Here is a 23,821-nt window from a genome sequence, read left to right on the forward strand (position 1 = left end):
ATCTTGTGCAAGGGTTCTTCTCAGTCCTCTCTTCCCCTCTGTTCCAGGGGAGGTGAGGGAAGGGGAAATCCTTTCCACCAGTGATTTCCTTCAGCTGGTTTAATAATACCATGGGATACAGCCCCTGGGCTAGGGGGAAATACATGCCATGTAGTTAAATTACTCTCCTCCCTGGAATATGTAAGGAGTCAGGACACCTTTTCTGAGGTTGGCCACTTACACACTGCCAAAAAAAGAGGAAACACAGTGCTCTGTCCACCCTACATTTTTGCCTGTCTAATCATGGCTTTGGGTGGGGGAGGGGAAAGGGCCTGGAGACTTGATAAGAAGGTTCCCTTTTTGCCCTCTCTGCACTCCATTTCTGAGCACTGAGATGGAGCCGGTGTGGCGAGAACCACGTGGGCTACAAGGGGGAAGGACAGCGGTTCCAGGGCTCTGAGGGTGGAGCGCTGGTTCCGAACTCGGTTCGCAGAAACCAAAGAACCCTATGACCCTCTAGACAGTGACTAGTACCCATAGGATTGCTCCCTAAATCTCATTAAAGATTAGGGTTTTTTTTTAGGTGTCAAACAGTGCAAGCAGAATAATCCAATACACACAAATACAGGATGTTCTTCATATACAGGTGTGAGCAAACTTTTGAATCACCCCACATATTCAGTGACATATGACTATGAAGTTGGAAAAGCACATCCTAAAATGAATGCCAGGACCAAACAGTAACACATAGGTTTCTCTCAGTTTTTGTATGCCTTAATTATCTTTTAGTTTAATGGAAAATTTAAAATATTTAAATTTCATGAATGGTTATAAATTTTATACTGAAGAATCACAAATATCTGCTTTTATTTGTGAGGTGTCTTAACAATGCTTTAGATTATTGGGTTTGGCTGGAACAGGGATTGGCTGTAAGCAAATAGTCTTTGCACTGTGAGAGATTCTGTCATTTGTTTTCTTGACAAAGAAACTTTTGCCATACTTAAGAATGTGTGTATGACTTCATCCTTTAAAAAACTACATAAACTTCTGAAGGCAAGTACAATTTGCTCATTTAATGTTCTAACTACAGGCCTGATAACATTAACAGCCTACCAAGGCACACATTTAATGATATAAGGATTGAATACCTAGCAAATAACTATACTATATGAAAAATTAGGATATGTTTACTGTATAAGATGTGTGCTGATGGGAGTAATTAAAACCCATTTAGGGTAGCCATGAATAAAATTTGTATTTGTACTATATGCACCAACATTTTCAAACCATTAGATATGTTTAGACAGTTGTCCATCTCTGTCAGGTCTCACATCACAGACAGTATTAAAGTGGCAGAGCACACCAGAATTATCTACATCTTGCATTTTCTGTATTTGTAGCATTAAAAATTAATATTTCTACAATCACTTCATTACATTAGTATATTTTTTATTATATCATCAGCAGCACTTTTGTTACACTGATTCAAAATGTTTTAATAAAAATAAAATTTCCAATACAAAACAGACATAATAATCAACAGCCAACATCAATTTAATGCAGCAAAGATGATTAAAATACATCCAGAATCATGTAAAAATAAAGCTAATTAAAACTGCAAATTTTAATCCAGAAACAAGAAAGCTACAAACAAATTTATTTATTTATTTATTATTAAATTTATATACCGCCCCATAGCTGAAGCTCTCTGGGCGGTTTACAATATATGTCGTACCTATGTTTCAAACGATGGTTTAGGCTAGTAAGCTGGCAAGATTAGAATGTTGCTTGATAGGCTCCAGTAAATCTCATCTTTCAAGATCTAGACAACTTGGATATAAAAAACTACAGAGAAATAAGTTTGTATAAACAGCACTGATGAAGCACAATTGAGAGGGTGGAAAAATCGTACTCAGCCAGATGTTGTTGGACTACAACCCCGAGTTGGTGCTCAGAATGTAATATTCTGACCCTGGGAGCTACTAGCCTCTAAAATAGAGGGAGGATGCAAAATGTGCTTGAACAGGAAAGTTTAGATCTTATAACAGGGGCAGGGAATGTGAGGCCCTCCAGAATACAACTCCCGTCAGCCCTAGACAGCACAGTGGTGAGGGATGATGTAAGTTGCAAGCCAAGAACATCTGGAGGGCCACACGTTCCCCCACGTCATGGTTTGAGAGAGACCGAGACAAAGAGAGAAGTATGTTCCCATCATCTGCTCTCTCAAAAATTAGGACTACCAGACTTCCTTAGTTCTTGCTGGTGTTTCATGTCCAAAAGCAGGAAGAGGAAAGGTGTTACAGCTACCTACTAGCAGGAGTAGCAGCATCCAATTTAGCTTCTAATGTCTGTAAAATAAACACACACAAAAACACCTAGCACTCCACCCAAAATTAACCTCCAGCTTTTCTAATAAGAAAACTACTGTCCATCCGTTCCCCCATTTTGCTCTCCGCAGACCAAGATGTGGTAGGCCTAAGATTGGAGACAAATCCAAGTGACTAATGTTATTTTTCTATTTTTAAAAAATCAGACATTGTGTGTTGGTTTGTCCCAACTGAACTAGGAGTAACTTGAAAACTGTGTAGTACAGCATAATCCATTCAAGTCTGCGCCTCCTTTTCCCTCTGTCCTTTACCTTTTTATTTATTTATTTATTTAGAATATTTATATACCGCTCCTCATTGGAAAAATTTCGGAGCGGTGTACAAGGTAAAATGAAAATAAAAACAGAATAAAACAGTTAAAACAAAATTTAAAAAGAAGCAAAACAACAACAACACAGAAATCCAAGGCTGCATGTTAAAGAAAGGCTTCTTGGAATAAAGACGTTTTCAGGAGGTGCCGAAAGGAGTACAAGGTTGGAGCCTGTCTGACCTCCAGAGGCAGGGAATTCCACTTTTGTAACATCTGTTGAAGAGATCTAGTGATCACGAAAGCATGTCCACAAATTTTTGCATATTTAGTTGGTCTTAATAAAGATATAGCTGGTGGTAGACTCTGGGGTTGTCTTATGGACCAGTGTGGCTAATTTTACTGTTTATAGGACATTTGTTACTCATATAACACTTCTGGCTATGAACTTAAACAAAGGAAACTAAAAGAAACTGGAAGGCTCAATCCTCCAGTTTTCAAAACAGACAAGGGATTCTGGCTGGGGCAGTGGTACAAATTTGTACCAGGATCAAGAAGGCATGCTTGGGAATCCTTCTTTCCCGTATAGCTAGAAATTCTAAGGCTGCAATCCTATACACTTAGGATTTCCTTTTCATTAAACACACACAGGGTTGGGCTGAAAGTGGACAGGAAGATTTATCTTCATTCTACTGAACACACATGAATATTAAAATACCTATCTAGTATATAGCCAGCTATTTCACATGCTTACAGCTGATGGGATTGGTTTGAATGGTTACATATGCTAACACATCGTAGGGCAATTGTGGGTGATTTTTCCAAATAAGATATCTTCAACTCAGCTTTCCTCCACCAGGTACCCTCCAACTTTGTTGGGCTACAATCCCCATCACACCTAGCCAACATGCTAGCTGTGGATTATGGGAATTGCAGTCCAACACAACTGAAGGACATCAGATAGGGTAAGAACCAAAAGAACAGACACTCTCAGATAAGGATCTTTAGAATGAGAAAAGGGGTGCCATTTATTTATTTATTTATTTATTACATTTTTATACCGCCCAATAGCCGAAGCTCTCTGGGCGGTTCACAAAAATTAAGATGTGAAAAAGATGGCCTCCTTTTCTTCTTTGAAAAGAGATATTGGAGGGTACGATGGATATCTTTGAAATCTTCCTATCAACTTTCATCAAAACAACAACAGCAGCTTTTTACAGCTCACATATCACAGATTGTTTCCACAGGAAAAAATCTTTACAAATGAGAGCCAGTAAAGTGAGCTTGCAAAAGTTCAAAAATTGAAGCGTGAATAATGTCTTCCCTTGTAAGGAAAGAATTTACTTCCCAGAGTACAATTAGATCTAGAAAAGGGCTTCAGTGTCACAGACACTATTAGCAGCTGTGTTAACAGTAAAGGAGCTGGCTTTGTATACCAGTACCGTTATTAAATTTCTCCAGAGACCGTGACTCATTAATCAAATATTCATACATCTCTGTAAATACATGCTAAACAGAGAAGAGTCTCAGAGAAGAGGATCCCAACACAAGCACTCTTTCATGTAGGGCTGACAAAAATCTTGAGAACAAGGGGTCAAGTTGTGCATTCCTGATGCTCTATGTACCCCAATTCCTAAAAACAGAACACAAGTGGTCTTACTAATGGCAAGTGTTACACAGTTAAAATTAAAATGACTCTGCTATGGCTTCATACCATCTTTCTCTTTTAGAAAAAATGGGAAGATAAAAGGAATTCTACTGTTCGTTGTTTTTTTACCATCAGACAAGTAACTCCCCCCGCCCCAGCTGGATAGAGAAATCAAGGCCCTGCTCCTAGTAATACAAGAATTTGTATTAGCATGAGCAAACAACATTTGGCTGTTTAAGCGGCAGAGTCCAGAAAATCCTGCAAGGGATTTTGCTTGCTGTAGTCTGCAAGGCCTTCATTTTGCATCAACACAAATCATGATTTGCTTGCCAACATATTGGGAGTGTGTACAGAAGTAAATGGAGCACTCGAATCAGAGCAAAGCTTCCCAAGTGGGGCAATAAAATCCTCCTGCAGCTGCCACTTTAGGCATGATCAACCTGGCTTTTGGATCTACTAAAACAATTGCCTACGTCAAATAATAATAATAATAATAATAATAAGAAGAAGAAGAAGAAGAAGAAGAAGAAGAAGAAGAAGAAGAAGAAGAAGAAGAAGAAGAAGAAGAAGAAGAAGAAGAAGAAGGATCTGCTTGTTATGGAATCATGGAAGGCTATAGGCCAAGGTCTAGCACTCAAAGGAGATACTCTTCTATTTAGAAAACTGCTTGTGCTAATGAAGAGATAAACTGAGAATAAGCTGGGCTCTTAACCATTTAAATAAACTTTTCTGAGGCTACCTGTGGCCTTCAGTCTGCTTCAAAAGTAGCCCACATGGATTTGTGGCCCCATTTCCTTTGGGGCCTCAAATCCACCACTGAAATCCTGGTTTTGCAGACCTCTAACTCCAGTTTAAGCAAATTGACCAGAAGTGTGGAGGTAAAGAACTACATGGCATGGGATAAGAACATGTAACCCATAGGCAGTGCTTGGGTTGTATCTGCTCCTGCTCCTTTGCAGCCATGAGAATGCCTTTAGCATGTCATGCCTTCCGTTTAATAGGGTCTTCCTTACAGCTACTGGACTCTTCAGATAAATCATTTTAGAGCTGCTACAGCAGTTGCCATAACAGGGGAAGGGTGGGCGGGATTTGTATGCCTTTAATTTACAATTCCCTGCTTCACATGTGCATGTGATACAATTCCTTCTGTATAGCCAAAATATGGAGGTATGGGCTAGTGTTTTGAGATCAAACGGTTAGGATACATTAGTTCAGCATTCAATGCATACTGTGGGGACTAGATGGTTTCACCAGTAGCATGGGTAACCATGGGGGGCAGGCAGAGTGTGCCTACATGGTAGAGATCATGATTTAGGCAAGATGTAAAGGATGTTATTGATTGAGAAGGTGTCACAGGATATAGAGGGATTTTAAAAAATTGCCCCGGGCTTAAATTAATGTAAGAGGAGCATTTCTGTGCATAATCTTCGGACAACAAATGCAAATAAGGATGCAGGCAGGATCTTTCTTATACTAGGAAATACTATGATGGCTTTGTATAAGCACCATCAAATTGCCTACAAAAACTGGATTAACTGTTAAGACGAAGGTTGTGACCTGATTCTCTCCCTCTGAGGGAATAGGTTTGTGGCAAAAAGAAAAAGGGAGTTTATTAACAGGCAAGGATGCTTTGGTTGGACCCTAACTGGGGAGGCCTGCTATGAAAGTAATTGAGACAGCACCCCCATGCGTTGAGCTCACACAGTTTGGGTATGTTGTCCATGCTTCTCAATAAAGTTTTGGTCATTTTAATCCCATCTGCGACTGCATCTTCATTCGACATATCATGGTAAATAACTAAAGCCAGGTGTTGATTTGTAAAGATGCCTTTAAGAAAACAGGCTACTGCTGGGTGTGTGATAACGAATGCTAGGATGGTTTGTGTTTGAAAGCAGCAGCAGCAACAACAGTAATGACACAAATTAATTGCAGAGATTTCAGGGAGATAATGCAGGAGAGGTAACAAGAATCACCATGTAATTAACGTGGTTTCAAATTAAAGTCCCCTGTAGTTACTGAAAAACATTAATTTATAGTAACTTAGTAATTCAACTTGTCACCACTGTAACACAGACCTTTAGGTTTAAGGACAATCTGCAAATGTGTCAGAGGTAGGATGAGAGCCAGAGCAGAGTGTGATGTTCGTCTTAATGGATTACCTTTTGCTGGTGAAATGGAGCTTAAAAGCTTCACATATCTTCTTAGTGCGTAAAATAACCAGACTTAAGCAGAATACATGAAATATACAAAACTGGACTCGGGTGTTATAATTACACCATTTATCCCATAATGGCAGTTCAATAGCACTGATTCATGGGAAAGTCCTGGGTTGTGTTGGCCTAGAGAAATATTTCAATTGTTTAGCCCAACATAAGGCTTGTTTAAGCAAAATGGGAAAGATATACATAAAATCATCTTCTTCTCCTGTAATGTGATGATTTGGAATGTTTCAAGGACTTTTTCCTGTGCAGTTGTTAGAAGATGGAACTTTTTTTAATGACTGTAGCAGTTGAACTGATAGCTACCAGTTGACAGAGAAGAAAGCCCCCAAAGATTTTTGGATGGGTCTTAAAGAATTATATTAAAGAAAACTTTGTCTTCACTTAGTAGGCTATATAAGATCTCAAATTCATAAACAAAGTTAAAAGTCTTATTGATTTGCCCTAGAGAGTTTTCCTTCTGCATAATCGCTAGCTAGGTGAGAGCTTTATTCCTGTTGGGAGCCAGTCAACTGGCAAAAGATAAATAAAAAATAAAGCCTGAATTTAAAGAGAAACTAAAAGTGTAAAAAAAAAAGAAAGATATATGCAATGTTCCAGTGGCTTTAGTTGTTTAGGAGTGCAGACACAGTGGTACATGCACAAATGGCATTTTTAACCAATTAGTAAAAAAATCTATCATTCTGTATTCAGACACACTGCACTTAGTATGATGCGGTGATTCAAAGTATGTATGCTAGTTGCACTTACATCTGGGCGTTTGGCACAGTGAATTCTAAAGTATGAAGCAGAAATATGAACATATAGCAAATGTGGCATAGGGATCCATTGTCAATTAAAGCTTTCTATATTTACAGACACTCTGCTCTTCACTCTAGACACCAGAAACAGTGGTGTATATTTTGCCAGTGTAAATCCATTCTTACCTTCTTGATTTTAATCAATTAACCATGCTTATTAAGGTATCCATATGTTTAATGGGGGGAAATGAATAGATCAGATCAATTGATGCAGAAGTGCTTTGGCCACATTCATTGTAAAAGCAAGAGTGGTTAAACAGATTAGGGCTGCAATCCTAAACACACTTATATCTTCTTAAGTTCCACTCAACAAAATGAAACTTACTTGCGTCACAAGGCATGGGATTGTGCTGCATGACTTCCAAAATGTCAGTAATTATGCCATTGTGTCAATCATAATCCCACTTGTAAATTTTCCATTCAACTACATTAGCTATAATATTAGGTAAGTTTTGTGTTGCATCTATAAACGGTCCTCTGGTCATCCTCATACGTAGGTATGCTAGGAGGTTATTATTCAGTTAGACAGCTACAGCAGAATGTTAATGCTAGTTCACAACAAATAACCAGGCCATTTTACACAGCTTGTTTCTTGAGATAGTGGAATGAAATCATCCCTGCCTGTAAAATACATCTTTAAAAATGAAGACATGGGCATTTTATATTTTCACATTTAATAAAGCAACAGTTTTCTCCCCCAACACTGTTGATGTAGATTTTAAAATAGGCAGTACTGAAATTAAGCCTTCTATTAGAAATTAAGCCTTCTATTTGTATGTTAAGTGATTGGTACTTCTAAATGCACAGCGTCTGTTTGCTGTTGACTCCTCACCCTGCAGTTATAGGCTTTGATTTAAAAGCTGCACTGTTAAGATTATAGGAATCCAAATCATATTTGGAGAAAGGAAACAAAACACAGCTCCCATCTAATAATTGTTTTTGTCTACTATGATTGGTTGTAGTTTAATGTTAGTAACATACCCTTTAAAATTGTGGGGGAAACCAATACTGTTTTACCTCTTCCTATTAAGGCTCAGCTACAGTCTTAATGAGTAGTCATTATAAGATCATATTGCTAAGCAGCACCTTAACTCACTGCTCAGCTTACATAATTGTATCAGTATTACCATTAAGCAGTAGATACACATCTGAGCAAGATGGACTGCGAGGCTGGCATTTTATGATTACATTATTAAACATTATCGGGGTTCAGGCAGAGTAACACTAATATTTTTATTCAATGGCTCTTGATCCACATGAAGCTTAGGTTATAAAGAAGAAGACATCCTAAGCACTTGGTCTCAACAGATTTTGCTCCATATTAAAAACTCACTGTACAAGCTACTTCAAATGCCCGGCTGCCTTTAACTGGGTTAAATGATGACCTGCTAAATCAAAGTGCACCACAGTGCTCAGAGACCTGCTGCATCACAGGTACCCTGAAACAAGTATCAAGAAAAACACAAAACAAAAAACTGAGGCTAAATAAAAAGTTAATTAAAAGTTAGCAGTTCTCCATTGACAAAAAACTGAATCCGAAATGGCTAGAAATAGCAGAGCGTGGTATAAAGCATCTCAGCTTGGCACATCAGCATTCGACCATACTTGAATGAGAACAGTACCTTCCTGTACAAGCACATTTTATTATATTCATTTACTATGAAATAAAATATTTAGCTTTATGCATTTACAACACGCTTTAAGTCCAAACCCATGTTGCAAAATTTGAACCTTTAAGAATACACCTGTTCAATGTTGTTCGCCCATGTATTTTCAAAGGGAAATTGGTCTCTTGAACTGTCACACCAGATGGACTATGCCATGGTGACCAGCTTGATGAACATGTCTAAATTCTAAGGGTGTGAAATCCTAAACTCTCCGGGTGTTGGTGAACCACAACACCTATTGTCCTCACTTTTGGCCATGTTGACTGGGCTTAACTGGGAACCCAAGAACATCTGGAGGGCCACAGGCTCCCTAGCCCTGCTCTACAGGATGAAAGTCAGCTGCCATGATTGGCTCAACAAATCTTTTACATTTGCAGCTGTCTTCAATCACTCTCTGGGCACCCAAAGATTTCACATGAATCAGAGGTACTGCTTCCAGTATTCTCAAGCTCAATGCAGGCTTGCTCAACAACCCAATTCAACTGTACAACAACTTGTACAGCTGATACAAGGGGAGCCATCTGTTGTGGAGCTGGAATACACTACAATGAGAATGGCTGCTCAAAGTTACAAAGTCACTGACATGACTTCCTAAGCCACTTGGTCATACAAGTGTCAGGAAGTCCTCGGCACTTTCCCGACCTACTGGCTAGTGAGCAAGGCCCATGGCTACATAATATTGGCCATCACCGATATCTGCTTTATGCCAAGCAAAGGAATTTATCATTTCAACACCAGGTGAAAACTTATTTTCCTAGACCTTTCAGATCTTGATTATCACACTGCCTTTACTAGTTATGCCATTTGATGTATTTAAAAACCTTATTTTAATCCCTATTGTGATGTTTGAATCCCTATTGCGAGCTGCTGAAGGAGCTCCCGGATTGATGAGTGAAACAACAAATGTTTATATAAAAGTTAATCGATAATATTTGGGCAATGCATATGTTGCTGCTTGATGCGTATGTTGGGATGGTGTAGGAGAGGGACTTCCCTCACCTTTCCACCCCTCCATTAGGGAATTCATAGTGGGAAACTGAATTCATGCTAGACAGAGCTTATCTCCTGGAATTCACAACTGGGAGATATGATGGTAGCCACCATCTTGGAAAGAGTTGGGTTATTGTTGGAAGCTCTGCCATCTGAAGTGTTGTGGGTGGCTATGCAAAGCAGGTCCTTCTTTGCAGTGATGCATATACTGTGGAATCCCTACCCAAGAACGGCTCATTGTCCCCTGCCTCCCTTGCTGGGATTCAGGAAACATAAAAATGCATTTGGAAAAATGAAAGCTCTTGAGAATTCCACTCTTTGAACTCATCCTTTTTTTATGTTGTTTAATTATATTGTACCTATTGTTTTTATATTGCTCTTAGGCCATGTTATAGATACTGACTGATGGAAAGATGGGGCATAAATATTTAAATGAATAAATAAAAATATTCTCACAACAAGACAAAGTCCTCTGTACTAAAACGTTTCAACTTTTTGCTTTCATCCTCAGAGAATAGGCCTCTCTCTTCCCGGACTGGACTCATCACAAAATCATAGTCTCTAGAATGTCCATTTACAAAGGTAAACAAGGGATATTTCTCCTTAGATGAGGATTTCAGAATCTGCAGTGAAGCACAGTATCAGAGAAAAGCATTGATTAGACGACCAAAACAGTACTGCTCTTACATGTGTGTACGTGTCAACTGAAAATTTATTTTAAACATTGAACAGAAAGATTGAACAGAAACATTGAACAGAAAGAACATAACTCTTGAGTGCCACATAACACATATTTCCCCAGAAGAGAAGTGTGCACATTAGATCTGCACTTGGAACACCCACGTTTTTTTCGCGGTAGAAATGCACATTGTAGACATTTACACCAGAATCACAACAAAATATCAACAAACCACTCATACCTTGTCAGCACTTTCTCACACCATCTGAAGCTTAGCGATTTCATGACCAAGGTGAACTTTGAATCAGGGATTTTCACAGCTTACTATACCACATCAGCTCTTTGGGCTGCTATAATTTTAATCAGCTAAATTAAGAATATGGTTACAGCACCATATTATAAAGCCACATTATTCTATAGATAAGGTGCATAGGGGACTGGTCAAATTAGGAACTCAAAAATAGTTTTAATGGCAAAATTAATCTGACATATTAAAAAATCTAAATAGCTATTTAAGCAGGATGAGCTATTTAAAAAAATCAGGACTTGGAAAATCATGTTTGCAATAAAATCAGATTCTCCGATTTTTACTGTGCTCTGCAGTTTTACACTTTATTCTACCTTACTTTAATCACATCCTCTGATGGTACTGTGAAAGAGAAGGGCAAGGAGAACTAAGACATGATCAGTGATAAGCAGAGAAGAGCAGAAAAAGGAGGATCATTTGGAAAATTTTAGTTAGGTGGTACTTGGCAATAGATCTCAAGGGACAGGATAATTGGATGCAGCTTTTTATCGTTGGTCTATTGGATCAATTCAGCCCACATCAGTAACAGAAGTTCATGGCATTCTGATGGCTGTTTGGTAGCCTGTGAAATTAGCTGGCAGGCCTACTCTTCCTAATTGACAGGTGTCTTGCAACATGACAGCCACCAAAACCAAGTAAAAACGGCTTACCACTTACTCAGTGTTTTATGAGTTTCTTCCTATTATAGGAGGGAAAGTGTGTGTGTTCGTGTACTCACACACAATTTTTCAATGCAAAACTCCACTAAATACCAAGTGTTAATGGAAATTAAGGCAACTTAGAAGGACAGTTCTTTTGTGGAATTGATTCCACTAATTTTTCATTCTTCCTAAATCTATGGCCTTCATCAGCTTCTACATAGAAATAAAGTCTGGAAGCTGTGCAAATCACTGATAACCTGAAATCCATTTACCAAATGGAAGCTTTGCTCAACTTTGATCTACTTTTTGAAAATTCTCCAGACATTGTCCATAAATTTCTGAGTTCTCTCTCTTAATCATGAGGTAGAAACCTGCCTTCAAAAATGACATTAAGATTCCTTATCAAATTCCAGCCAAATACAAGTTTCTCACACAATTCATGTATGAGTGTGGGTGAGAAGTACACAGTCATGGCCATTACAGAGGAGACTCAAGTCGTTTAAATGTCCTGTGCCACTGCTAGAACCGTTTCCCACTTAGTTCAGACAATCACACAGAAGAAACATTCCTTGTTACTGATGCAAGGGCTAGCTTCTAACATGGTACTTGCCTTGTGGAAGCACACATATGAAAAATGCTGCACCAAAAGTGGAATCAGCATGATGTTTTCTCTCCCAAGAAAAGTAATTTTGACTGCTGCTGCCTTCTGCAGAGACAATTCTCACACTGAGAGCTAGTGTAGTTAGTGGCTATGAGTGCGAGAGTTAGGAAGACCCCAATTCAAATGTCATCTCCGCCATGAACTCTGTGGCCTTAGGCAAGCCACTCTCTCAGCCTCCCCAGCCCCTAAAACACTCTTTAAATACTAAATTAAAATTGTAGCATATATAGCATTAATTTTATTCTATTTCAAAGGAGACTGACAGAGCATGAGCCCCCAACAATTGTTTCAAGACAGATTGCAATTACCAAATGGTATAAAGTAGGGGTGGGACCCTCCAGATATTATTGAACTAGAAGTCCCTAAAGCCCCAGCCTGCACAACCAATGATGACAGATGATGGGAATAGTAGTCTGACATATGGAGGACCACCCATTCCTGGTACACAGGGGTGAAATGAGTCACGTTGGGCTAGATTTTTTATACACCGATTCTTCCTAAATCCTTGCTACTATTTCCACCTCCAAAACTCTATTTCTTAATACTTTTCAGCTTTAAGTGTTCTAAGGAGTAGTAGATGTAAACCTTCACCTATATCACTTGAAAAATGCCACTCCCAGACAAATATTCATTATATCATCCTAGAATAGTGACATTTGGATGTCTATAGTGCTTTTGAGCAAGGTAAATCTTTATGACAACTTGATGAAAATGAACAGACGGATAGATGGGAGCGAGCATGAACAATGAAGAGAAAATGAAATATTTTATTGGGGAAACAGAGTAGCAGGTTCCTGTCCATGTGTAAAATGTAACAACTTTCTTCCCTTTTTCTTACTTTAGATCAAGTGCAATAAACAAACCTGTATTTACTTGGATCTAGGATGCATTTACTTTCATTGTGAATTCAAAATGGTGCTTAATAATAATATTTTATCTGTAAATGTAACAAACACACTTACACTAACAAGTAATAATGCACAATTTAGTTTGATTTAATATTTCCATTTAAAATCATCCCCAAGGAATAGATTGCCTCAAGATTCTTCTTTGCGTAGAAGATAATTCAGTGGTTGAAAAGGGGTCTTACTGCAGAAATATTTTCGTTTAAATGCTGCCACCTAGTGGGAGAATCCTGTACTTGGGTCTTGATATATTAGAGGAACGGGAAATTTCATATATTATCTGAGATCATTTAACTTCAACAATACACTTATAAGCATGTCTTGAAAGATCATTTGCTCTTCAATAATACAATTCAACTTCATCAGTGATTCCCCCTGCTCCCAGAGCATGCTTTGAGGTGCAGTTTGGATTCACGAAGAGGAAGGGGCAATTGTCATCCACTTAAGGTATTTATTTTTCACTTGTGGATTTTACCAATTAATTGTACTGATATAACAGGATCACAGAAAACTGATATTTATCTTTGCCAGTCTATAGCAGTGGCTAAAGCCCTGGTGGTATGTCTAAAAAAGGGTTATATTTAATACACCATCAAAGCAAAGTATGAACAGAAGATGTGTCTGTTTCACCATGTGAACACTTACCTTAGTTATTTCTTCAGAAGCCCTTTCAAATCCTTGAATATTTGGACAATATAACCCTATTGTGCAGCTAGGATCCATTTTTTTAAACGACATCTTCTTTGGAGAAGGGCAGTGGAAGGACTGCAATGGGCAGAAAGACTTCTTTAATGGCTTAAAAGCATGAGAGAAGATAAATGACACAAATATACTTGTCTGTTCAGTTAGCAAATAGGTAGTACGAAATGTTTACATGGAACTGATGGGGTTTGGCCAACTCAATCAACAAAAAGCACTTATTACATGGTAAAAAAAGGCTATTGCTGCTAAAGTGATGTAACATTTTAAAGTACTAAATGTCACATTAATTCTTTAAGCAAAAGTAACAATCCTCATTAAATGATCGTGCGACACTGCATAGTTTTAGCCAACCCCAAACCTTCTTAAATAATCCTAGCTGCACACAATGTGGCATAACACTGGAGTTGTGAGGCACTGTAGACAATAATAAGCTAGGTGGACCAACAGCCTGACTTGTTCTAAATCAGCTTGTTCTTAAGACAGCACACTGCCTGTCGGCATCAAAGATTCCCTGATAGAGCGGCTATTTTCCCATGCCAATGTTTTGCAGAGATCTTTGAAGAGTTACAGAACGATTGTTCATTATACAAGCTTTGCATTACATTGTCCTTTTATTAGTAAGTGAAAATAAGAAGATGCTAAGGAGATTGCAAGAAAGTTATGAAATTCAGTAAGTTAGCATACAACTTGTTTTTTAAGGAGTGTTTTGTATCTCTCACCCTTCTGATGCTGAATATTGAAGAAACTAATCAGAGGTGGAATATTCATTTGGGCACTGAACGTTTTGTATGGTATAACCTTCAAGAAGGGCATCAATCTAATATACTTTCCATTGTGCCCATAGCTACACATAGTTCTGCAATTCAGAAGTGAACTAAACAAATCCAATAATAGGTATTTAATTTTCTTCTATGCAGAGCAAAGTAATCTCCTAGAATATTTTAGCCACTTTAAGAGGGTTTTTTTCTGTACAAAACAATTATACACTACATTAACCAGCACTTTCCAAATGGACACGTAAGAAGGGACAGCAGCATTCCAAAAGCAGAATGGTACATCCAGACAGAGTTTCTCTCAATGCTTAGAAAACACGCTCTACAGGCACCGAACAGAAGGTAGGCTGTTCCAAACAAATAGATGCTGGAAGTTGACCACAACCTGGATTGATTTTCAACTTAGCCTAGACAGCTTATCAATTCTGAAAACATATGTTATGGAGAAACTTAAACTGCTACCTACAATATGAAAAGCAATTTCTGTTTGTTTTTGACACTTCTAGACAAGGACAAATTATTACACGCACTCAGCATTAAGGTCTGATCCAAGATTCAGTTGTAGAAATGTGCTTCGTGCAATGAGATACCACCCAAAGCGTCACGGCATCATAGGCTCAAGTAGCCATTTTAGTTCAGACTCATAGACAGTTATAAAAAAAAATGTGCAGAACTGAACAAGTATTAAAAGAAATTATCTCAGTAAGCAATGATTTTCATAAATTAGAAATATTAAGACATTTCTATCTATATCCCTTTTTTTTTTACCCCTACCATGACTAACATCTTATTTCTAATGGACCCTACCAATCTAACTCAGTGCAATGTATACATGTCAATTCAGGAGTAAGTCCCATTCAGTTCAATGGAACTTATTCCCAGGTAAGTGGGTACAGGATTGCAGTCTAATTCTCTCTCCTAACTGCCTTGAAATGTTCCTGTCTATCAGAAGTAGTTCCGCACTAATATTTTCAAAGGGCAAAGGTATCACAATATTGGTCTTTACAGGAAATTATTTTGAAATTCTTATGAATCACCCCTCGTTGCATATCCAAAGTTCAAGGACAACATTAGAAGACCACTTTGGTAGGCAAGATAAATCTTTTGTTTTAGTCCAAATTAAAGATTTGCTCCAAACTGAATATGCTCTGCAAGTAAATTTAGGACTGCTACCTATTAAAAATCTTCTCACAACATTGCAATGAATATATAAACAAATTCAGTTAATTCAGCATTATATCTGAATATTATATGTACATTAAAAGGTATTTGCACAATTTAATTTAATGTAAGGGTTATCCTGGAACTTTCCTACTGGAAATACAAGCCAGGGTGCAGCTAAACGAAGTACAATTAACATAAGTTAGTTACCCAAATGATGGGTGCCAGTTGTGTATGGTAGAAAAGTCCTGCACATGAGTTTTACAGACAGTAGGAGTCACTAAGATGTCAATTATTGCTACCCCAGAAGCTCAGAACCATACTGCATCATGTATTTACAAATCAGTAGTTTTTAACAGGTGTGTGACCTATTGGCTGAATCTGGGATTGAAGTGGGCCACTTCACAGATATTCAGGCCTCTTCTGAAGTGAAGCAGGTTTTGTCTAAAGCAGTCCAAAGTGAATCAACATGTAACTGAAGATTCAGATAGACCTCAGATCTTTTTAGGGTATTGGGGCATCTGCCAATGTGAGCAGGATCTAACCTGAAGGCGCTTAGGGGGACAGCTGTAAAAGGACTGTACCCCCCCCCCCCAAAACCGCTTGTGTGGAGAAAGCCAACTCACCCTAAAAAGCATCCTGTTGTCCCCAGGGATCCTTGTGGGGTGGGTGGGTTTCCCCATCCATCAGCCATGTTTAGGGGTGTGCCTTTATTTTTCCACATGTCAGTTAACAGCAACAGGGCTACTTCCATTGACATGCTTGCAGGAAATGAAAGATACTTCCCCAAAACCTGCTGGGGAGAAGAAACTCCAACCTACAAGAAAATGGATGGGGAGGGGGGAAGCTTCAACAACAGCCATTTTCAGGTGTGCAGCTTTTGTTTCCCTTCTATTGAATCAATTATATGACAGCTACTGCAGTCACCACAAACAGGGACTGCTCCACTGTAAACAGGGAATTTGACAGATGCCCTAATACACATCTACAGAGCAACAATCCCTGTTTGCACTGAACAGCAACGGATGTCATATAATCATTCAATGGGAGACATCTGAAGCTTTGTAAAACCAAAGCCCTGAGTCTGAAGCAAAGGCGGTGTTGCCTGACGCAGACCAAAGCAAAGCAGCCCCCTATCCGATTCCTGGACACACCCCTAACTGAGAGCCAATGTGGTATAATGGTCAAAGTGTTGGTCTGGGAGCCAGGGGATCCAAGTTCTAGTCCCCACTTGGGGACTCACTGGGAGACTTTAGGCCAGTCACAGATTCTCAGCCCAACCTACCTCACAGGGTTGTTGCTGTGAGGATAAAATGGAGAGGAGGAAGATTATGTACACCGCCTTGGGTTCCTTGTAGGAAAAAAGGTGGTATACAAATGTAATGAATAAATTAATAACTTTTTTAAAAAAACCAATCCATTATTTATTCATTCATATATTTATGAGACACCTCTTAACACAAATAGGGCCTCCAAGATGACTTCCAGTTAAAATACATGCAGGGCTGTCACTCAGTCTAACCTGTTCATGAGTCAAAACAATCTACTCAGTTTTTAAATTCACCTCCATAGCAGAGGGCTGGAAACATACTTTATAAGTCATAACCAGACAAGGTGTTATTTAAGGCTACCTAAACAAGCAATAGTGAGTTGGTGGGAGTGGGTAATGAAGTAGTTTTGTTTTTAAGTCCTTTTTTTTGCCCACCACTTTTGAAGACTGTGTTCAACCATTTTAGCTAAGAGTGGTAAAACTCCAGCATAAAAGCATGTGACACACATGCATTGCTGCATGTTGACTTCCCTTGCATTCAAGTTAAGAAGGTTTGAGGACAAATAAGGCAAATGAACACCAGAGGCTCTGCATTCCCTAGTGTCGTGTATGTGTGTGTGTGTGTGTGTGTGTGTGTGTCCTCCATCTAAGTCCTGGCTTCAAGCCAGGAAAGAAATGGCTACGTTATTAGAGCAACTGCAGCACGTGCAGTATCTATGCTAGGTATGGAGTTTATTTATTTATTTTAGCATTTGTGCACAGATGGCTAACACGCAACTGAGGGAAGTGAAGCTGGGCAAGCAACACTCCTATAAGTGTAAAGTCGGAGAGAAGTAATCAGGACTGAAATTATGCATTTTCAGTAGTGGGAGTCCCTTTTTTAAAAAGCCAGAGTATGGCTGATACAAGGCAAAAATCTAATACATTGACATATCCAGCGGATGTATACTCTAGTGTATACAAAACATCAATATCTAACACAGCACTTTGCTTTCATATATTTTTGTTATTCTAAGTCTAAAAGAAAGGAAAAAAGAAAAGGAATTATCCAAGTAATTAGCGTTTGGTTCATATATGAAGCAAACAGTGCCGCTTCTTTATCCATCCTACCTCGAGGGGGAAATCCTTTACGCTGACATCTACAAAAGACTGGCAGTAATGAGGATCCATGTAAATCAAGCTGTCATCTACAAGGACAAAACAAAAGACAAGTAATTCAAAAAACACCTTATTATTACACTGCTTACAATCCAATTTCTATGCAGAACAGTGGGGGGAAAGAAACCCCCAGCAAGTAACTACCTGCCAGGCTGATATTCATTGACTGAAGCATAGGTTTTTGCAGGACAGATTAACTTTTGCATAATCAAATATGCTTGTAGAAGCAGAATTTTGATAAAGTGATGAGACTGTCATTTAATTTTTGGAGATAAAATTACTTTTACAAACACACAATTATATTCCAGTAGTTTGCATGTGAAAAATGCATTGTACTTCCTCATCATGACAGGAAGAACATATTTGCTTGTCATTTGGTCATCAACTTGCACCATTTAAACTACTAAAGGGTAAATATATAACCAAGAACTGCCAGCTTGTAAGGAATGAAAGGCTCACCGAGTTTGATAAAACAGATAAATTATGCCTTGTTTGTGCAACAAAGAAAATTAAATGTACATTTTACGGAATGCAATTACCATATGGGGCAAATGACAAATGACTGGACTTTGGTGGGTCTGATAAATTAATAAAGTACTCATTTTGCTATTTTAATCATTCCACTTCCCCTGGGTCTTATATTAACTCCAAAGCTCTTGGGGCGGGGGTGGGGGTGGGGAAGAGAAGAGGCATACCACACACAAAAAGACATATCTTATTAACACACTAACCTTGAAATCCAGCAAAGTAATATGACTGCTTAGGTTTGCCACCAATAATACCAATGCAGTATTCAAGACTCAACATTCCCTGTCATCACAACAATAAGTAAATTCAGATTCAATACTACATTTGGGGGGGAAGTACAAGATGATCATGCAGTAGGCTTAATCCTGTGTTAGCTTATTTCTGTTCGAGACAAGCTGATAGCAAATAAAGCCCTGAATGCACCCATTTCTTCTCTTAGAAAGGAAAAAAATAGAACACAAAGCATATAAATGCTTGTGGGCTTCTAGAACATTCCACAGAAGAAAGTCGTCTGGATCGCAGCCATAGAGTACAAATGGAAAGCAGTTACACAAAAGTCTATTCTGCCCAAGAATGGCAAGCAGAGACTTTCAACTGTATCATGTTCCAAGATCAAACAACAGAAGTTTGTCAACCCAGGGATCAATGGACTTCCAACTCCTGTCCTGACTATTAACCAAAGAAAGAGAAAATTGCAAATAATTTTATTTAGCTTGTGGGCCCCAATCAAGAATGATGATCTATCATTCAATTTCGCATCCCATCCTTCTATTTTTTCCCTTCACTTCCTCAGCTGCTTTCCCACTTGGTATTGAGGAAAAGAGGATGGATACACAGAAGTATGCACATGTTTGCCTATCCCACCCCTATTTATTCAGAGATGTTGGTCCCTGAAGCATCAGCAGCTTCTTACACACAACATATATGCTCTTTGTTTAACAGGCGATAGAACACATCCAAATTCCATTTCAGAAATGTAACAAACTGTCAAAAACCTAACTATTATTTACATTTCAGTTAGTACAACTGATTGCTTCCAATTCTAAGGTTCTTATAGAAGAGGTTTAATTGGACCAGAATAATTCCACTCTTTTTCATACAACAGAAGCTACCATTGTATGTGTGCATACAAATTAACATTTAACATTACAAGTCAGTAGATAAGAGAGAATCCTAACTTTAAACACTCTCATTTAGCCAAACTAACTTCTTCTCATTTTGTTTCTTCCAACAGAAGAAATAGAACTTGGTTTGGTTTTGGTTGAGAATAGAAGGGAAGCTGGTCCCCTTTTGTCTCTATATCAGGCTTCCAACAACTCTGAGGGACATTTTTACAGGTCCAAGTTAAGCTCTTTTTTAAAACTCTAATTCCCCTCTCTAAAAAAAGAAGATGGGGACGGGGGGAATAGGATAGATTCCAAACAAACAGAAAGACTATCATGAACTGTTTGTATTACAGCAGCCTATGTGTGTACCATATATTATACAAATAGTGGGTTTTTAACACCATCCAATTACTCATGTTGATGTTCAAGCACTATACAGAAAAACAGGGTAGATAGTAGCATGAATTGGAGGGTTGGGATGCTGTTGGTGCTATTTGAAATACTAATCTTTAGGACTTCCATGACTGTCTTGAAATGATTATTAGCACAACTAGGAAAGAAAAGGGGTTGAAACTGTCAATGTAAATGCCACTCATCAGATGCTTAAGGGTGTATGGAACACATAAAAATCCCAGGTAACATTTTAAAATCAAGGTCACAGAGGATGCTCACTGAAGGAACCAGAAAGGCAGGTGAAACTGTATCACTCTTTATCCTGAATGACTGTATCAGAAAGATAGTCATTTAGGTATTGGAACAGTTATAACTGACTTAACTTTGAACGTCTGCGCCCTGCCATTATGTCCACATACTGAAATATCAAATTTCTGAAGACAAACGTTACGATCTACCACTGTAAAAATCATAAATACATTTAATAGATTGAAGATTATCATCCTTAACTTTCATACCATTTAGTGCTACTTTCTGAAAAGTGACTGAACTTATTTCATACCTTCACAAACTCTAGGTATTCCATGTTGGTTCTTTCCCCACCAAGCCTCACAGGAATTAATATAATCACAGATTTGCCATCTGATTTTGCAGAATCCATAAAAGAGCACAGCATATCAACAACATCGGACTTGTAGACTTTAAAGGGACACAACAAGAATAAATAAGGCTTATTTACATATATTTTCAAACACAAACTGGTTAACTTTAACCAAAAAGTTAAGGCATCTGTGAATTTTAAAGAAGATGGAAAAAAACTGTCATAATTTCACCCTCCTGACAGATCTTTGTGCCCTCCATTGCTGGCCAGCGTGTGTGTGTGTGTGTGTGTGTGTGTAGAAACAAGGGCTGTCACAAACCAACAATGACATTTTGTCAGACCAGTTGTGGACCCATGTCAAATCTATCTTTCCTTTACAGTGATGGGTCACCGGTACACCTAAGTGTGACCACATTACACCAGTTTTAAAGTCTCTTCACTGGCTGCTAATTAGTTTCCGAGCAAAGTATAAAGTGTTGGTTGTCACCTTTAAAGTCCTACAAGGTTTCGGTCCAGGCTACCTGCGGGTTCGCCTTCTCCCGTACAATCCGCCCCGCACACTCAGGTCCTCTGGGAAGAATTTACTCCAGCCAACAAAAGCAAAGCTGACAACTATTACCCAGAGGACCTTTTATTCTGCCACTCCCAGTTTGTGGAATGGCTTGCCAGGAGAGATTCGTCAACTTAACAGTCTCCCGGAATTTAAGAAAACCATAAAGACTAATCTCTTCTGGCAGGCCTACCCAGTTGAATTTCAAGATGCCTTCTAATAATGTGCTGCTTTTAATAATGTATTAGTTTTAAATGTTTTAATTAGTTATACTACTTTATGGCATTTGCATTTGTGTTGTACCCACCTCAATCCAGAGGGAGAGGCAGGTAACTTCTTCTTCTTCTTCTTCTTCTTCTTCTTCTTCTTCTTATTATTATTATTATTATTATTATTATTCATGGTGACCAATTATTACACTGCAGGAAGGTAACACCCACCTTCTAGAACAAGCTCCCTATTGACAGACATCTACAGCTTTGATCTTCAGACTCCTGAAGTCTTACCTTTTTTAATGCAGGCTTTCCCTGAGATAAGACCCAGCCAGTATTGCTATAGAGCACTAATTACTTCATTGTATGTCAAGGTTATGTTGTTATTATTATTACATTGATAATTTTATAAATCATAGAAAGGCAGTCTTTCCAGTCAGAAACATGTTTACATGACTGTGGCACTATGGGATGGGATCCACCTTTATTTTTTTAATATACTGTTTAACCTTTTCTAAAGTGTCCTTCATTCATAAGGGATCCCACGGCAGTGCCTGGACTGTGAACAGAAAACAAACTACACTGCACCAAAAGGTGGATTGCGGACTTGGGGTTTAACTGACAAAAGCACTTCAGTGATTTAAGTTTCCCCACCCACCTTTGCCACCTACACTCAGATACATCAAATCAAGCAGTTGAGTGCAGGCAAACTACAGGCACTCCTTGAAGGAAGAGAGACCCATCCACAGGTCATATAGCTGTGGGTAAAGTGGGAGGCAGAGTGGTAAAGCACTTGTGCAACCTCATAACTTACAGAAGGGGTGGGCAACCTTTGGGGGCTGTGGGCACACTCTTGACAATTTGATAAGCTGCCTTGGACGACACCACAAAATGGCTGCCACGGGAGGCAAGGTAAGGGACATGTAGCCTGCCCAAAAGAATGAGTACAAGACAGAGGTGGGGGCAGAGCCCCAACATACTAAATACCTTTTCTGAACCCATAGTTTTCAGCACTAACAGAAACCTTTCACAGCAATTCCAGCTGCTGGTAAGAAAATGTGTTAATGGCTACTGAAGCTGTTTGAGCTAGCGGAGATGGTGAAACTCACGGCAATAACGAGAGAAAAATCGACTTTAAGATTTATAACTGAATGGGAACCTTTTGTAAACTTTATGAAGGGATGACAAAAAGATGACTTGTACATCTGTGGATTCAACCAATAATGTAGAAAATGTTAAGAGAGAAATTAGAGATTTGGATTTGACAGTGATAGAGTAAGAAAAATAACAACATTGTTACATACTTTTGCTGGGGAGAATATTGGAAGAACATTTTATTTTTGCTTTTTTTTTTGCTTTTTTTGCTTTTTTATTTTTGTGTGTGTGTGCCTATATGTATTATATTTTGCACTGTAGTGTATTTTATTTATTGGTGTTTGGAAACAATAAAAAAGATTAATCACAAAAAAAGAAAATGTGTTAATTTAAAATAATAAGTGTGAGGGGTAAAGCACCTTGGCAAGCACCAAGAAAGGAGTTCAGGGGTGCATTGATCCCCATGGGAATCACACTGCCTCCCCCTGACTTATAGCATCATCCCTATCAAAAGTCTAGTATTATGTATCTCTCTCTTGTACTCCAGCAAAAGAGCTAGCATCCAAACTTGCCTGAAGCAGTGAAAGATCAGAGCCATTTATGCTCCATTTATCCAAGGAAGGAACTTAAATGCTGTTTGCTTTATTGTCTTTCTGATATATTTGAGTATTCAATGCAAAGTGACCACATTTGTTATTACCCCAGGGCAGAAGGAAATTAAAATCTTCCCATTGATCTAATAGCACAGGAAAGGGGAAATGTCTTCCTTAAACTTTACTTTTAATTATTCAGGGATTTTTTTTTTTGGTTGGGTAGAGAAAAAGAATTAATACATCACTTAAAATGGTTTGTGCATGATGGGAAAAAGAATGACTCCAAAACACTGAGTCAATAAGTTCAGAAGAGCAGCTAACGGCAGATGCCGCAGAAGCAACCAAGTTATACAATCTCCTAGGCAGGTTATGGGGGGAAAAATACATCCGTAATCTTTCAAGTATTATCTTTTTCAATTGTTATTCAAACATTTAAAAGTCTATGCAACAACTTCAATTTTCAGGAATATAACAATACTCATTTATGGTTCCAACAGCACCATAAACATGCATTAATGCTTTAGAGTAAGATGGCCAAAAGGTACCTGC

At 38.4% G+C, this 23,821-nt stretch overlaps 1 protein-coding gene across 2 annotated transcripts in view; it reads right to left on the reverse strand.

Moving 5' to 3' along the window:
• Positions 1 to 3,729: 3,729 nt before the first annotated feature.
• Positions 3,730 to 23,821, reverse strand: part of ATG4C (autophagy related 4C cysteine peptidase) — a 34,257-nt gene continuing 14,165 nt past the window's right edge. For both annotated transcript variants that reach the window (XM_063137971.1, XM_063137980.1), the window contains 5 exons: positions 20,784 to 20,920; positions 18,926 to 19,004; positions 18,147 to 18,223; positions 13,776 to 13,895; positions 3,730 to 10,560 (listed from right to left, as the gene is read on the reverse strand). In XM_063137971.1, the coding sequence (XP_062994041.1) occupies positions 10,390 to 10,560; positions 13,776 to 13,895; positions 18,147 to 18,223; positions 18,926 to 19,004; positions 20,784 to 20,920 (584 nt within the window). In that variant the 3' untranslated portion in view covers positions 3,730 to 10,389. The remainder of the gene's footprint in view (positions 10,561 to 13,775; positions 13,896 to 18,146; positions 18,224 to 18,925; positions 19,005 to 20,783; positions 20,921 to 23,821) is intronic.

Source organism: Elgaria multicarinata, chromosome 1, assembly GCF_023053635.1.
Source record: "Elgaria multicarinata webbii isolate HBS135686 ecotype San Diego chromosome 1, rElgMul1.1.pri, whole genome shotgun sequence".
In the NCBI taxonomy this organism is placed as follows: Eukaryota; Metazoa; Chordata; class Lepidosauria; order Squamata; family Anguidae; genus Elgaria; species Elgaria multicarinata.